The 17313-nt window shown below is 39.6% G+C and overlaps 3 protein-coding genes and 1 long non-coding RNA gene across 5 annotated transcripts in view; 1 reads left to right on the forward strand and 3 right to left on the reverse strand.

Annotated features, from left to right (window-relative positions):
* LOC130994894 (uncharacterized) overlaps positions 1 to 17313 on the reverse strand; it is a 1167164-nt gene that overhangs the window by 559134 nt on the left and 590717 nt on the right. The window lies entirely within an intron of this gene.
* LOC130994993 (uncharacterized) lies at positions 145 to 3130 on the forward strand. The gene is made up of 3 exons (XR_009091973.1): positions 145 to 332; positions 2186 to 2252; positions 2854 to 3130. It is a non-coding gene; the product is annotated as an uncharacterized LOC130994993 (long non-coding RNA).
* On the reverse strand, positions 8215 to 8930 carry LOC130994411 (uncharacterized). The gene is made up of 3 exons (XM_057919454.1): positions 8892 to 8930; positions 8680 to 8823; positions 8215 to 8577 (listed from the first exon to the last, which is right to left on the reverse strand). The coding sequence occupies exons 1-3, from the start codon at positions 8928 to 8930 to the stop codon at positions 8215 to 8217; spliced, it is 546 nt and encodes a 181-aa protein (XP_057775437.1).
* On the reverse strand, positions 10461 to 11660 carry LOC130994959 (uncharacterized). 2 transcript variants are annotated; one of them, XM_057920173.1, is made up of 5 exons: positions 11528 to 11660; positions 11356 to 11437; positions 11203 to 11259; positions 10865 to 10930; positions 10461 to 10791 (listed from the first exon to the last, which is right to left on the reverse strand). In XM_057920173.1, exons 1-5 carry the CDS (start codon positions 11611 to 11613, stop codon positions 10699 to 10701), a joined length of 384 nt encoding a protein of 127 aa, XP_057776156.1. In that variant the 5' UTR covers positions 11614 to 11660; the 3' UTR covers positions 10461 to 10698. The 2 variants fall into 2 exon arrangements, with proteins under 2 accessions (XP_057776156.1, XP_057776155.1); XM_057920172.1 differs by having other exon boundaries at positions 11356 to 11613.

The following is a 17313-nucleotide window of genomic DNA, read 5'->3' on the forward strand; positions in this document are numbered from 1 at the left end:
GAGTGTAATGAAAGTGAGTAGAGGTTGAGAGGGCGAGTAACGAAGAGTATGGGTAGTTAGTCGTTAAAACAAGACGAGACGAGATATTTAACGACTAAATATCTAACCTACCCTACCCTTAACCACCCCCCAACCGCCCAACACCTTTCCCCTCACTAACTTATGGCTGCTACAGCCAAACACTCACGCACAACACACAAACTCACACACACAACACCTAAAACACACACCACTCACGCCATTTTCATTTTTAGCTTGAGCTCAAGCTTTTGACCTCCGATTTGAGCACCGAGACGAGCGCCGATCATCTTTTCGATCACGTATCTAAGTAGGTAAGATCTCTACCTACGTTTTGATGGTTTTCTTTTCGATTTTCGTCGACGTCGAAAAACGTCGATTCTCGACTTTATTTCGAAACGACGTCGGATCGTCGTGAAATTTTAGTATGTTGTTCTTGGGTAGATGTTGAGCATGTTTAATGAAGGGAGTAAGAACGGAACGAACCGTAGCTATGAAACCCATGAGGGCAGCCCCGTTTTTCACATATTAGCTTGTCTTTCGATTTTTGTTTGATCGTTTTGACTTGATATTTGTGCTTAGGGGTATGCTAGAATCGATATATATTAAATTCGTATTTTTCCAAGCACGAAAATTGTATAAATTTTTAGAGTATGATTATTTAAATTCGTGAAGTTTGAGACGTTGCATAATGAATATTATTGCGTATATGTGTTCTACGATATCACATGAGCATGCTAATTGATTTACAATTTATGGATGATAATTGTTGAACGAAATTAAAACTGGAATTCTGTCAAAATTTTACAGCAGTTTCAAGCTTATGTTTCATTGAGTTTTCATTGCTTGATGGCTCTGAAATTTTAGTATGTTTATCTATGATATGTGTATTTCGTTGCTGCAAAATTTCATGTCTTTTGGATGATGTTTTCTATTTTAAAGATATTTTGAAAAATCCTTGACAGAATCTGTCAACTATTGGTAGACTTCACAAAAACGTTTATATCTATTAATCCATGAAGGATTTTGCATCACCGTTTTTTTTAAACGAAACTAGACTTCAATACTTTTCTAAAAACATAAGATTTCGATTTTTATGACCTCTGAAACAGAGCAGTTTATTATTTCAAAAATGCCCTGTTCTGCTGTCATATTTGTCCAACAGTAAAAGTGTATGAGTTTCATTGTTTATTTGGCAGATCATATGAACGTTTTCTCTTGTGAAAATTTAACCAAATCTTCAAGGATACCTTTAGTTTTGGATGATTAAATTTGATGGAATTTTATTAAGGTTTGCCTTGGTTTCTAATGGCCTAAACAAAATTGGCAGAAACTGTCAATCTTTGACAGCCTGCACTAAAAGAGCAATATCTCCAAAAACCTTTAACCTTTTTGGTTAACTACCATTTTTAGAGTGAACTACACTTCATGAAGTTTTTGAGATCAATTGGTATGAGAGTTTATGATGATTGAGTTGGTTGTTATGAATTTTTAAAGATGACACAAAAACAGCAAAACTTTCTAGAAAACAACTTGATTATATTTGTTTTGATGGATGATACGATATGACTAAATGGTGTGAGTTGTGAGAGTTATGATTAACGCACATAAATGTTGGTATCTGACACTCGAACAATTGGTGTCGAGTATAAATGATAGTTTACTGATAAAGAGTTTTGATGATTTTGAATTGTTTGGTTTGCGTTGAAAAGATGTCAAGATGTTAAGTTTTGAGTCGAGAGACGAGTTCACGTAGTGAGATTCACGCGTTGAAATCTCGTGGCTGACATTATATATGAATAGGTCATGCCGAAATTTTTAGTGAAATTAGAATTTGAGCATAGTCAATTCTTGTTGACCCGTGACTCAAATACATGCCTAATGGAAAGTTTAACTTTCTAATCGGTTAATTAGACGAGATGAGAGCGAATAGATCTGCTAAGAAAGTGGACTTTTCGATGTGTTAAATATTTCTTTTAATTGAAGCGCTGCTAATTATAACATAAGGATGTTATAATTAATGAGTAATGACGAGGGATAATAATTGTTATATTGATTAACAATCAAGAGAGATGAACATTAGAGATACTAATGTTTCATAAAAGAGATTAGATTATTAATCGAGGTTTCTTTTATAACTTCTCACCAATTCTTCATAACGATGAAGGTCCTTTTGGGAAGTAACGACTTGAGGGAGAGAGTGACGTTACTCATTGATACAGAGACACAACGAGGTGGGCATTACTTTTACTATACGTATATAGAGATCCCCTGCTTGTCGTAGGCCTCTTATACGAATGAATGCATGAGATGATTTAACTGTTAATTTCAGTTTTATATATCTATCAAACGAGTTTAATGCTACCTTTGAACAAGTTATTTCGTTACAAATCTTTGAACTGGAAAATATTACAACTGTTGTCTTGCCATAAAATGTTTAAATTTTAGTATGATATCTATCTGCTTTGGCTTTGCCAATGATGCAATCGAATTCGGGTCCTGAGCAGTTGATAGCTATCCTGCCAGGGCTAGTGTACACCAGTGACCGTGAGTCATCTAGCGGGTTGGCCGGTCAAGTGACCGTGAGAGGTGGCCACCTCTCCGGCACATAGTTCCAGATATGATAGATTACAAGAGAACTTAGACTGATCAGTCGAACTTTAAGAATCACAAATGAATTTAGTAAGCTTGGGCCTTTTAGCTAAAACTCCCTTGCTGTACTGTTTATGATGGCATGACAATTTACAGTTTTGAAGCATGTATTTTTATACTTAGGCATACGTGCCCACTGAGTACTTTTGTACTCAGCCCTGCATATGTTTTCTAAATGTGCAGGTTGAGCTGATGTGATGATGGTGCTGCAATGAGCGGAGTCTCCAGGGTTGTTAATAAATAGTTAACCTGTCTAGAATATGTCTTCATACATATGTCTAGCTACTTTCCGCTGCAAGATGTTGTTGATGTTATAGTATGTTATGTCATACTTTGAGTCTTAAGAGAATGGTTGCATATAATGTATAACTTGATTAATGATATTAATTAACTTTTATGCAGTCTTTCATAGACTGTTTTCAATTGAGTATTAATGAATAAAAATGACGAGTTTTATTAAGATGAGTAAGTTTTACGGCTATAAATGACGCCCCTTTTCTTCCCCTTCTTCTTTAACCCCATCCCTAGTCGTGGATCACTCGGCCTAACTATCCCTAGTTAGGGCGGGCTGTGACAGAGTGGTATCAGAGCGAAGGAAAGCTCTGAATTAGAAGTCTTGAGTTTAGTCTAGAATGAGTCACTAGAATAATAGTTATTAACAACCGTGAGCTCAGCGCACCATCACACCAGGCTCAACGAGGTATGTAAAATTTCAAAGTTTATTTGACGTTAAATTTTGAAGAGCATGATGTTGAGGTTATATGATGAGTTATGATGTTACACTTTAAAGGTGCATAGTTTGAGTTTGAGGATGACAACATGATTAATAATGAGTTATTATGTTGTAAGAGCATATGTTGATGTTACATGATGAATCATGAGAGCGTTTATATCATATGATGTTATATGATTGAGGATGCATAATTATGAGTTATGATGTGATGTATTTGAGATGTTTTGTGATGAGAATTGTTTGAGCAGTTGTGATAAGTCACGATGATTTAGATGAAGGAATCTAATGTCATTGTTAAGAGAGATTTTTTTTTTACTAAGTAGAAGGATGAAATGAGAACTTAGAGCTAAAGTTTGAGAGAATTAGCAATTGCTTTAAGTACTTATTGGTTTGAGTTATGAGCTTGAGTATAATAGCATGATTAATGATGAGTTATTAGCATGCTGCAATGAGATATTGTACGATATGTTGAGTTATTTTGTGACGCGAGTTTTGCTCACGCAACCTTAATGGTACTTGAGGAGGTATCATGAGCCATAGTCTTTGGAGATGGCTTTGAGAGAGAATTGTTGAGTTGTCTTACTGAGTCACGATGATTTAGATTAAGGGATCTAATATCATTGTTTAGAGAGATTCCCTACTAAGTAAAGACGGGACGAGATGAGAATTTAGATGTTTTGAGCTTGAGTTTTAAGATAACAGTACTACTTAATAGGAGTTTTGCTAAGTTATGTTTTGTTTATTTCTGTTGCTGGAGCCAAGTAGAGTTAGTTCCTAGAGTCACCTTTAAGTTCTCCTTATAGGTTGGCCAGGACTGTTGGCACTGCACGAAAGTGGACTGTTGTGAGATCAAACTCAGGAAAGATCGGATACGAGGACGAGGCGTACAGTATGTGGTACAGAGATACCCTAGCAGATTTTCAAACACATGTTCATAGACTATGAAAGGATGAAAGCCTTATGGTTGTTACTAGACTGGATGGCATCGTGCACCTAGTCCCCGTGCTACCAATCGAGTGGTAGGATTGAGCAAGGAAGAAAGCCACTCAATATGATGGGACATGTCGTCTTGAGCATTGGACCCACAGGAGATGGGATTTGTTACAGATACCCAGATTTTCTATGCGGATCTACTGACCGGATGCTTGTTTTCTACCAGGGACTCTAGAAGAGTGTAGTAGATATCGAGTCGATCCTTGAGTATCAGTTACCAAAGATGATAAAATGATAAACGATAATGAGGATGAGAAGTAGCCGAGGAGGGCTAGAGTTGATGAGGATGAGAAGAGAAGTCGATGTAGGCTAGAGCTAAGGATGATCTTGAGAGTATGCGCGGTACACCCTCGTTTTTGATTAGTTGCAATTACATTGCGATGTATATAACTTACTTAGGAGATACTGGTACTTGAGATTTTGACATGATGATAGATAAGCATGCGAATTTAGTACCCTACTGATGTTAAATAGATGGATGTTCCTAGTGTGCTAAAGTAGCAACTAGATGAGTTAACTGGTAGCAATTACCGTAGGAGGTCCAGACCGAGACATAGTACTATTAATGGTGTCGATTTAGAAGGGACATTACGATAGATACTATGGTTTTTGTAGGGTTTAAATAACCCCTTTATGTAAGCCCTCTAAAAAGAGGCATTCTACTGATGGATATATTAGGTTGACCAGAGTGGTCTTTTTGTTAGCATTTCGTGAGTGCTTATTGCCTTACAGATGAATGTTAAGGTGACCGTGAGGGTTTCCTTAAAGTTGAGTTAGTAAATTGAACTTGAGTTTTGAGGATGCTTAGAGCGTTGGTCGAGTTGAGTTTTCCTTTTGTGATTTCAAAAATGCCTCAAAGATGTCATCAAGAGTGTGATGTGAAGGATAGGCGGGATAATACTCCGCCACCACCACCGCAACATGAGAGGAGAGTCGAAAAATATTGAACTTTCGAAACAAGAGTCTAGAACATAGGACCCTGAGTTTAAGCTTTTAGCTTGCTGGTGTGAACTTAAGTTTTGTTATGTATAGTATGTTGAGGGTTTAGAAGACACAGAATTTCCAAGTTCGGGATAGTATATCCCGTGTGACTGGGGAGTGATTATGTTGGACCTGGCCAGTCCGCATGATCCAAATCTCAGTAGACGTGTTTTGGGTTTATAAACCCACGTGTTTCAACTTTCGGTTGAAAAGCCAGATGGGTTCTTACTCTAGGTCATTTTTGTTCGACCTGGTAGTTACTTCATTCTACCCTCTAGTCATTCATTTGAGTCTCTTGAACAATTTGTTTTGATGTCGTTCTAGGGTTGAACCCTTACAACTTCTGAGTTATCCTAGTAGATTCTTTTAATGTATAAGACTAGTGAGAGGCACGTCAGAGGACTTTAACACCTGAGCAACTGGTAGACTATACTTGAGAACAATTGAAGACTACTCTTGAGAAGTATGTACCGAGGAGTACAGTAAGCAGCGAGAGGCTGATTATCGAAGTTTGATGCAAGGAAAGAAATCGGTTGTAGAGTATAACCGAGAATTCTGTGAGCTATCACGATTTGCTCATCAGAAGATGGATACTGATGAAGAGATGTCTGAGTTTTATGTGCCGGTTTAAGGCAGGACTTTAAGGTAGTATGGGCAAGTTATTGGATGCACTAGTTAGAATCCTGTTTATTACAGGAGCCTCGCATTCGTTAATTGTTTGAAGCATGTTACCTTCAAAATCGAACCAAAATGAGCTAGTCCCGAGTTGAGAGTAATCACTCCTGTAGAAAGAGCTACTACAGTTTCTTACATGATTTCTAGCTTAGAGCTTGAGTTAGAATCACTAAAGATGAAAGCAAGAACCTTGCACTTAATGCCTATGTGGAACGTAGACATTATTCTAAGGATGGACTGGTTAGCAGAGAACTTTGCCCCAATTGATTGTAAGAAGAGACAGATAACTTTCCAACCACCTGGGAAGGAACAGACATGTTTTCACGACATTGATAGAAAGAAGAGAATTCCAATCATTTCGGCACTTCAGGCGTCGAAATTGGTAAAGAAGAAAGGAGCACAAGCTTACCTAGTTTACTTGAATGATGAAGGAGAATCAAGTAAAAAAAAAACTTTGAGGATGTAGCAGTGGTAAGGGAATATAGAGATGTATTTCCCGAGGTCTTACCAGGATTGCCACCAACAAGACAGTTGGAGTTCACTATCGACCTAGAACCTGGATCAGCACTAGTGTCGAAGGCACCCTATAGAATGGCGCCTAAGGAGCTACAAGAGCTGAAGATTCAGCTACAAGAATTGCTCGAGTTAGGTTTTATTAGACGTAGTGTATCCCCGTGGGGAGCACCAGTCTTTTTTTGTCAAAAAGAAGGATGACATGTTGAGAATGTGCATAGATTATCGAGAGCTGAATAAATTGACACTCAAGAACAAATATCCTTTGCCGAGGATAGATGACTTGTTTGATCAATTACGAGGAGCGAGCTTTTTCTTGAAAGTTGACTTGAGATCATATTACCACCAGTTCAAATTTTGACAGAAGGATATACCTAAGACAGCTTTTCAAATGAGGTATGAGCACTATGAGTTCATAGTTATGCCATTCGATTTGACGAAGGCACCAGTAGTTTTCATGGATCACATGAATCGAGTTTTCATCAATAACTGGATAAATTTGTCCTAGTTTTCATATGGAGCAAAACTACCTACAGAAATAAATGTTCATCCCCCTGATCCCGTTAAAACGAAAGGTAGTGGGAAGCGTCTCAAGTCCACTTTTGAGAAAGAGGTTCAAAAGGCCAAGAAACCCAAGAGACGCTGCAAGAAATGTGGTCGTTTGGTACGTCACGATTCCCGCAACTGTGGGAAGGTTCAAGACGAGGATGACACGGATGAAGAATAATTAACATTGTTCCATAATGCTTGTTAAACTCTGTTTTTTATTAAGTACTGTGTTTTTTATGCACTTTTCCACATTCACAACCATTATTTGATTTAGTTTTATTGAATAATTTTCTTTCATGCGAGTTTTAGCATCGTTTACTGTTATGTACGAGCTACCGTGTCATTCTCCAATAATTAGTAGGCAACACAGGGAATAGCATTATATATCTGAGTGGTATGAATTATATGTGACGTACATATGAATTAAAGACACATTATGCATGAAAAATGTTAATAAATCAATTTACCCATTAATTATTGCTATAAGATTTATAAATCATACAACCGACTACGAGGTATGCATTATATGTGAAGTACGTATGCATTAAAGTTGAGGTATGCATGAACAATGTTAACAAATCATTTTACCAACCAATTCATGCTATAATCTTAATAAATCATACATCCGACCACACCACTTTATAAGCTTAATAAATCATACACCCCCATACAAAACAAGAACATAGTTCATATCACATGACTATAGCATTCATTAAATGCTTAGTATGAAATATACCCTTTATATTATTGTTGCATTATTAACAAATTATTCCATATAATTCTTGGAACGATAATATGTTGCTGACCCTCCTCTTGGTAATTGATTTATTGATATCGCATCATTTAAGACCAACATACTTATAACGATATATCAATTGTACATGAAAATCAAATATCGAACTAAAAGTATTATTCAATAAACATCAAACAAAATCCAAAAACTATTATAAAGACGGAATAAAACAATATTTATAGTACGAAAAAAACACTTATTAAATCAGCCAAAACACATCAACATCAAATCCATAAGACGTGTAAAATCTTAAACGAAATAGGAACTATCTAGTGTCATCCTCCGAACGCCCAAACAAACAGAAAACTCAACCGAGCAGCTTTGCGTCAATGTTCACACTTGCATCTCCGAAATATGTATCAAATCTTGCATTAGCACTCACTGAAACTGCATCTTTAGTACTGTTCTTGTCCCACCCAAGAAGCGATGCACAATATCTAACACGCAAAAGATTCAGCTGTTTCTTTAACTTTGGCGCCAAACCACATGTCCACAACGCAGACGATTCACCCATAAAAGTTTCCATGTGCCTCATCATGTACACACCTGTGTCATTGATATTCTTAAAATCGCCCCATTTTATATGCATCACAGATAACTTACAGCGTTTCACAATATTGCTTTTATGTATTTGCCCTGCATGTGCCATATAATCCGCTAGCATACTTTTCTGTACATGCGTTACACAAAATTTTATAATAAGTAAGAGGTTAGGTCGATAGTTTATAGTATTAAGGAATGAAAAGTTTCATAAAATTCAAATGGAATATACCACAAGATCAACTGTAGTCGAGTACTTCTCATCCCGACAGTTCTCGACGGTTTCATTCTGGCTATCCAAGATATAGACTCTTTCCTTCCTCACGTCCACGCAAATAACGTGATATTTCATCACTCGGCAAATTGGGAAAAAAAACTGTGTATAATATAAATGTCAACAATAGAACATACTTTCATAATGGATCCATTAAAATACCCACTTACCATGTCTATATTTGCGAGATAAATGTGCTTCAACCGCATTAATTCTGCTTCAAAAAGTCTAAAAAATATATCACGCTGCTTATTATATGCCCACCCACATGGCGGCTGTATCGTGGACTCCAGCTGCGCATTTTAAATTTAGCAAATCAATTTATCATCCCCAAAATTATTAGTAATTTTGTTTTAGAGAAACAAAAAATTTAAAAAAAGATAAACTGTGAAAAATACTTACACAGACACCTGTGCTCGCAAAGAATCGGGTTGGTGAGTTATCCGATCGCAATTGCTCATTCCAATTAAGCACCAAACACCATGCGTTTATTATGTCTAATCCAACAACTTCGTCTCTGCGCAAACTACAAAATTGCATTCTTTGCAGTATTATATCGTCCCAAACAAACAGCACTTCGTCTCTGAAACGCAACAAATATTCATATATTTTTAGCACCGAACGATAAAACATATTAAGCATAAATAGATAATAGTTATAAAATAGATATTTTATAACTAAATTAAAACAGTAAATAGATAGTATTAATAAAACTGAAATAGTAAATTAATAAATATTGGAGTATGTACTGCTCTTCCGCATCATTATATAATGCAAACATCGCCATTGCTTTATTCAGTCGTTTTGTTGAATTTACGCTCCTTTCGACGTAGGGGGACATGTTGAATGTTGATTTCCTAAGAACCTCCTTCCCCCTGCATTTAATTCTCAATGACGAAGTTTGCACTGAGACAACCTATACACACACACAGACATTAAGATGCATCGTACAACAAATTTCATATTAAAATAATTAAATGACATGAATATTAGCCCAAATTTTCACATATTACAGTCGCAGTGTACAGAATCCTATGTCCTTTAATTAAATCACACTACCAAAATTTGAAAGCAAGTGGAAAAATATACAATGAATTAACAAACAATTATATTACTAATCCAAATAATTCAAACATCCAAGTAATTCATATAAATCGATAAGTAAGGTTGTTATACAGTATTCATACTTATAATGCACATATTCAACAAGTAAAAGTTAAATATATAATGAATATATAAACCAACTACATAATGCAAAATTATTCTTATCTTATTTCACACAATCCAATATACTCCCTCCGTCCACAATTTAAAGCCCTACTCCCCCTTAAATTTTTGTCCACAATTTAAAGCCCTATTCTGCTTTTTGTACCTTTTTACCCTCCCTCTTTATTTAAAATTACTACCATTTGCCACTAATGGACCCACCATACAACACCTTTATTATTTTTATATTCTATATTTATTACACTTTATCACTAGTGGACCCACCACACAACACATTTAACACTTTAGTCAATTACTTTATCACTTTAGTCAACTACCCTTTTATTTCATCCACATCACCATTTTCAGCTTTCTTAGTCTCCGTGCCCACATCAAAGTGGGGCTTTAAATTGTGGACGGAGGGAGTATTTATTATAAGTAATACAGTAAAAGACTAATATATAATGCACATATTCCCTGCATAAACCAACTTGGTTCAACAAACTTAAAATTTCAAAACAGTTAGACATACATATTGATCCCTGCCCCACGAAAGCCTACCTATTCGTCACAACATCAACCACAAAATAAACACATACATTTTCATCACGAGGCTGCAAGACCATCTGTTTCTGGGGTTCAGTCAAAACGCACCCACCACCCAACTGAATAAAAAGTTATTAATTACAACCATATCGAATAGTTTCACTTTCTACCACTACGCAATTTCTTTACCACCACATTTACATTTTCATACGAAACATTCTCCTTTCATGTCGGCAGCAGAACACGTGTAAGATTTATCCTGACGCGAAGTTGGGGTTGTACTTCGACATTTCCTGGAAGCTCACCTATGACTCCAACCTGCGCCAAATTCACTAGTTAATTAAATTAAAGTAAAAACAATTATGAATCGTTTTTGTTCCCAACAAGTTACCTGTGGGGTCGTAGCAAACGTGAAGTCTTCCGCCGTCGGCCCAACATCCATGTTACTGCCCAAAGCCTGCAACAAAAATTCATTCAACATGTATATATTTATGAATTATACGATACATCATCCCGAATTATTGACATAGTTCATGCAAAAAACATCCGCATAAATGTACAAATTATACTATACATCATTCCGAATTATTGATTTCACCCATCTGAATTATTTGTTCCAACAAATACCTATGCAACATCAACAATTAAATGCATCTCACAATAGTATGACACTGTTAATAACTTGGACAGGCCAACACCATCCCACAAAAAAATCATAGATACACTAACCTCAGTAGTGCCGCGCTCCACATCCTCTGCACCCCCATCTTCAAAGTGATATTCAGTCTGCATTTAAAGATTAAACAAAAGATAAGCAATTCTATTACTAGATCAATATAAGCAATATATATAATGTCCAAAAGAACTACACAAATCAGGTACCTCCATGTTCATTCCCACAGTTCCATCTCCTGTCACAGCATTTGACGTCATTGCTTCATTCCCCATTTGCGTCATTCCAAGGCTGAACGATGGAATGTCATCAATCAGTGGTCGTCTAGACGTAAACTTAAGAACTGAATCATCACAGGATTTGTATGTCTCAATATCGTACCAGTAATCTTCTAGTACGTCTATTGGGTTTTCCGGCGTCGTGTGTTCTGCACCTTCTTCAATAGTTTTTGTTTTTTCAGGCGTCATTGATGCGTCTTCGACTTTTGGGCCATTTGGCCCTATTTTTCTCTTTATTTGTGTCAGTACAGGTCTGTCCAGGGGGAAAAACGAAGTTGTGGAGGAAGGAAGGTCAGTGGAGCGGAAACGAAGAAAATGCGGTCGGAATGGGCATTACCAAGTCCAGATTACAATGTTATGTTTACCAGCATGACGCTTCGGCCAACAAGTACCTCCCCAGTCTAATTTGGGGCATGGGAACCTGAAGCAACCCACTTGGTATGAATCACACCGAAGAAAGCAATCTGTCTGATCGCTACCATGAAAAGCAGACAGCCGAAGACAAGAAAGGAAAGTGAATCTCAGAGATTTTGAGAGAGCAAGCGGAAGCAAGAGGAAGGAACTGGAAGGATCTGAAGAATGGGAAAGGTTGACTAAGCTTGCAGCTGGAAGCCATCTTCAATCGGATCAATCAAAGATTGAGCTAAAAAGGGAAAGAAGATCCCGGCGAAGATTTGAGACTGGCGCAGCTAGGGTTAGACCTCGACCATTCGGCAGTATAAAAGATTGATGATGTGCAGCGTGCACAAGCTCTTGGCACCTTTTGAACTCCTGTTTTACTTTAGCTACTACTTTAATTCGCCGTGTGTGGCATCCAAAACAATTTACGTTTCAGTACTATTTTCCTATTTCCGTTGGATTTTGCATTCGAACAAGATTGAAGGCTTGAAGCCTTAAGTATTATTTATCTATTCAAGTATTTCCTTTTGTTCCATAATGTGTTTAATTCATTTCGCATTTATGAATTCTGCTATGTGTGAGTAATTCCTTAGGTGAGGTTTTAGGGGAGGAAATAATTGTTGTTAACATGTAAACATTCGTGAGGCATTTGTTCTTTCGGTTGAGTCTCGTGGTTTCGGAAGGATCTGTTCGAAACCATGGGCAGTAGGGGCCTAACAGGTGATCTCCGTTCGGTAAAACGCTGTCCGTGTCAAGCAAAGGCCAGGGTATACCAGGGCGTGACAACCGGTATGCCCAAGACCGAGTAGCTGAGCAGCGTCAACAAAAGGCGTTGTAGATCCGAAAGGTGGGGAAAGGATTGATGGGATACACTATCCTTCCTCAGTCTTGGGCTTCTCTAGAGACTATCCATCAACTGTGACGAGGCATAAAGCCATGGTTATCAAACGAGGAAAGCAATCTCGGTGCCGTAGCATGTCTATGACTGGTCGGCTGACAAAGCCGAAAATGATTGTGTCCAGGAGGCATGTGTCACTCAAAGTGCAGAGTTGGGGACCTCGGGAGTGAAGGTTGGTGATGGTCATTCTTGGTGAGTAACGGGTATGACTACCATCTAAGGGGAAGTGAAGCACTGCCTTGTGACCGGGGAGTGTGTGACCTTCGGACCAAGTGACCACAATGGGATCAATCATCCTATATGTGAAGTATAACCCCTTGAAACGCCCCAATGTCTTTGGGCCACGCCTTGGGTTTATATGGATCATGGACGGATTATTAGTATGCCTATGACCGAAACGAATGTTAACAACAGTTATGACCTAACCGAATAAGCTCACCCCCTTTTATTATTGATCTTGTTAATTTCTTGTGCAGAGTATACAGATTGAGAATTGTGACACCTCAGTTTGTCGTTGGAGAACAAAGTGGTTCCTCACTCCCTGTGGGATTCGACCCTACACTTACCACTAAGACTGAGTTCTTGTTGTGAGACGTAGGAGCGTGTATTGTCTGTACTGGGCATACACAAGTATTTTGCCCGCACCGCACGACGGGTGTGTGTCAAAATTGGCACCGTTGCCGGGGAGTGACGCACAACAATTTTGTTCTCTCCTCATTCCATTTTCCGCTACTGGTGTATGTGTGGAACTCGTAGAGCTGTAAGAGCATTGGTGTTTGATCCTGATATTGATCGTACTGAAAGACGACTGCGCGCAGGAGCATGAATAGCGAGACGCGAAGCTATGGCAGAGGCTGTACAGGCAGAAGCCGTACCAGAGCAGACCCTCAGACAGTTGGCATACCCAACTAATCTCAACCTGAGGCTGAACGGAATCACCCTACCCGCAAATCCGTTCGCACCTCGTCGGTATGACATGAAGCCTTCATTTCTTCAGATCTTACCGAAGTTCAATGGATACCAAGGAGATGACCCTCACACTCATCTCCAAGATTTTGAGATGACAATCATGCATCAATCCAATGATGAGCAGCAAGAGTATGTCAAATTGATACTCTTCCCTTTTACCTTGGTGGACAACGCAAGAAGATGGCTGTATGACCTACCCGAAGGCAGTGTCACTACATGGGCACAACTGCAACAGGCCTTCTTGGAAGAATTCTTCCCAGCATCACGAGTGGAGCGGATGAGATGGGATATCCGCAGCATAAGGCAAGATGGGCTAGAATCCTTCTACGAATACTGGACAAGATTCAAGAGAATGTTAAGCAACTGTCCTCATCACCAAATCTCTCCAAAAGATCAAGTGGAGAGTTTTGTAAAGGGCATGCGGAGGAATGATCGCAGTTTGGTCCTAGCAGCCTGTAATGGATCGTTGATGAGTAAGACTCCGTTGGAGATCTTCCAACTGTTGGGCACCATGGCAGAAGAATCACGTGATGAAGGGCATGAAAGGAATCTGGAAAAACCAAGGAAAGCTGAAGAGAAGGAGGAGATGTCCAAACTGGAGAAAACTATGGAGAAGAGCATGAACGAACTCAAGGAACTTCTGTCGGGCTTGACTATACCGAAGAAGATTCGCCAGTGTGGCCTTTGCGATGCCACCGAACATCAATCTGAAAATTGTCCCAATTTTGGCGAAGATATTATCGATGTCAATGCCATCGGAGGACATGATGGGAATCCACGGAAGTATGATCCTTATGCAAACACTTACAATCCAGGGTGGAGAGATCACCCTAACTTTCGGTGGAAGCAAGATGGTCAGCCCCAACAGCAGAACAATATGGGCGCACCGATACAACGTCCCCAGTATAATCAGAACCAGCATCAACAACAGTACCAGTTGGGACCACCTCCACACCACAACCAGAATCAACAACAACCCCCATATCAACCACCACATCGGAGAGCACCTTGGGAAGAAGCCATTGAAAGCATGGCTAAGGAGAGCGAGAAATTTTGCAATGAAATTCGTGCCGGCATGAACCAAACCAACCAGCAAATTTGTCACTTGACTAAAGCAGTGGCCAAACTGGAAGAGAATGCTGGTAAACTTTCAGCCGTGGGAATCAACCCCAGAGAACATGCCGAAGTTGTGCTAACTGAGTTTCCCGAGGGAGAGGAAAAGGAAGAAGAGTTGTTAGTAGAGGCTGAATTGCTTCGAGGGAGCTGGAATAAGAGTGGTAAGGGTCCAACTGATGAACAAGCTGGAAACAGCAATCCAACCGATGCACCCTACCTAGGACGCCTGAAACAGAAAGCTAAAGAGAAGGAAGCAAGTGAAATGATGAAGATGTTTCAAAAGGTTGAATTGAGCATACCCCTACTCGATGCTATCAGACAAATTCCAAAATATGCCAAATTCTTGAAAGACCTTTGCTCAAGAAAAGTCAAAATGGAGGAAGAAGTCCGATACGTGATGGGAGAAAGTGTTTCGGCGGTGATCCAACGGAAGCTACCCACGAGGCGAAAGGATCCAGGGATGTTCACCATTCTATGCAATATAGGAGGAACCAACATGGATAAGGCAATGATGGATCTGGGAGCCTCCATTAATGTGATGCCATTGGCTGTATACAAGAGATTAAATATTGGCGAAATGAGGAACACCCGTGTGGTCATACAGTTGGCGGACAGGTCCAACGCTTACCCTGAAGGAGTGGTGGAGGACGTACTGATCAAGGTTGGGGATTTGATTTTTCCAGCAGACTTCTATGTTCTGGACACCGGACCCGAGACAGGAGAGAATGCTATACTATTGGGAAGGCCATTCATGATGACCGCTGGAACTAAGATCGATATGAAAACCAGAATTTTGACATGTGAGTTCGATGGAGTCCAAGTGGAATTCAACATCTATGAGACCATGAAGAGGAAATAAGCAATGGAAACGGTGGACATGATCGATGTATTTGAGCCTTTGGTGCAAGAATAAGGAATTACTTTCGGTTCCAGGGATACCACAGAGAAAGTAATTCAGTATGGTCTGACTGATCGGGATGCAGAACATATGGAGGACGATGAGATGAAGGAAGCCATCATGGAACTGTACTCTCTCCGAGAAAGCACTTTGGAAGCCGAGGTGGAGGTAGATCAGAAGATCAAGGAATTAATCCAGGAGGTCTATCTGGCTGGAGGAACAGAGGCAAGCAAACCGGAGCTATTGGCTCAATATGGGCAGAACGAGAAGCTGTTGCCTTCAATTCAGAAGGCACCCGTTTTGGAGCTCAAGCAACTACCTAAGCATTTACAGTATGCTTATTTGGGACCAGAAGAGACACTACCAGTTATCATCAGTGTTGATCTAACCGTTGTGCAGCAAGATCGATTGGTTAGAGTATTACGAGAGAACAGGGAAGCCATCGGTTGGACCTTAGCTGATATAAAAGGCATCAGTCCCACGGAGTGCATGCATCACATTTACCTTGAGGAGGGAGCCAAACCCGTTCGAGATTCTCAAAGGAAGATGAACCCGGTCATGAAGGAAGTGGTACTGAAAGAAATTCTTAAGCTATTGGAATTGGGAATCATCTATCCCATATCCGATAGCCAATGGGTGAGTCCAGTCCATGTCGTACCGAAGAAGACGGGAATACAAGTTGTGGAGAATGATCAAGGCGAGCTTGTGCCCACGCGATTGCAAACAGGATGGAGAGTTTGCATTGACTACAGGAAGTTGAATGATGCGACCAGGAAGGACCACTTTCCATTACCCTTTATCGACCAGATGCTGGAAAGATTAGCTGGTAATGCCTATTACTGTTTTCTTGACGGATATTCTGGATACATGTAAATCTTTGTGGCACATGAAGACCAGGAGAAAACCACTTTCACCTGCGTATTTGGAACATTTGCATATGGAAGAATGCCTTTCGGATTATGTAATGCACTGGGAACCTTTCAACGGTGCATGATGAGTATATTTTCCGACCTACTGGAGAATTGCATTGAAGTATTCATGGACGACTTCACCGTATATGGTAGCTCTTTCGACACATGTCTTAAGCATCTAGAGCTTGTGTTGAAAAGGTGTGTGGAGAAGAGCCTGGTCCTTAACTATGAAAAATGTCATTTCATGGTAAGGGAAGGAATAGTGCTGGGGCACGTGATTTCGGAAAGGGGAATTGAAGTGGATAAGGCGAAGGTTGATTCCATCGCCAAATTGCCCTACCCGACAACAGTAAAGCACATACGGGCATTCCTTGGCCATGCAGGCTTCTACCGGCGATTTATCAAAGACTTCGCCAAGATTGCCCAGCCCATGACCAGACTTCTTCAACAAGATGTGCCGTTTGAGTTTGATGACGATTGTAAGGAGGCATTCACAATTTTGAGAAACAAGTTGGTGACGGCCCCCATTATTCAACCTCCGGTGTGGGACTTACCGTTTGAGATCATGTGCGATGCCAGCAACCACGCCGTTAGAGCAGTACTGGGACAGAAGAAAGGCAAAGAGAGTTGCGTGATCTACTACACATCCAAAACACTGAATCCGGCACAATGCATCTATACCACTACTGAGAAAGAAC

The sequence above is a fragment of the Salvia miltiorrhiza genome, chromosome 7 (assembly GCF_028751815.1).
Source record: "Salvia miltiorrhiza cultivar Shanhuang (shh) chromosome 7, IMPLAD_Smil_shh, whole genome shotgun sequence".
Lineage (NCBI taxonomy): Eukaryota > Viridiplantae > Streptophyta > Magnoliopsida > Lamiales > Lamiaceae > Salvia > Salvia miltiorrhiza.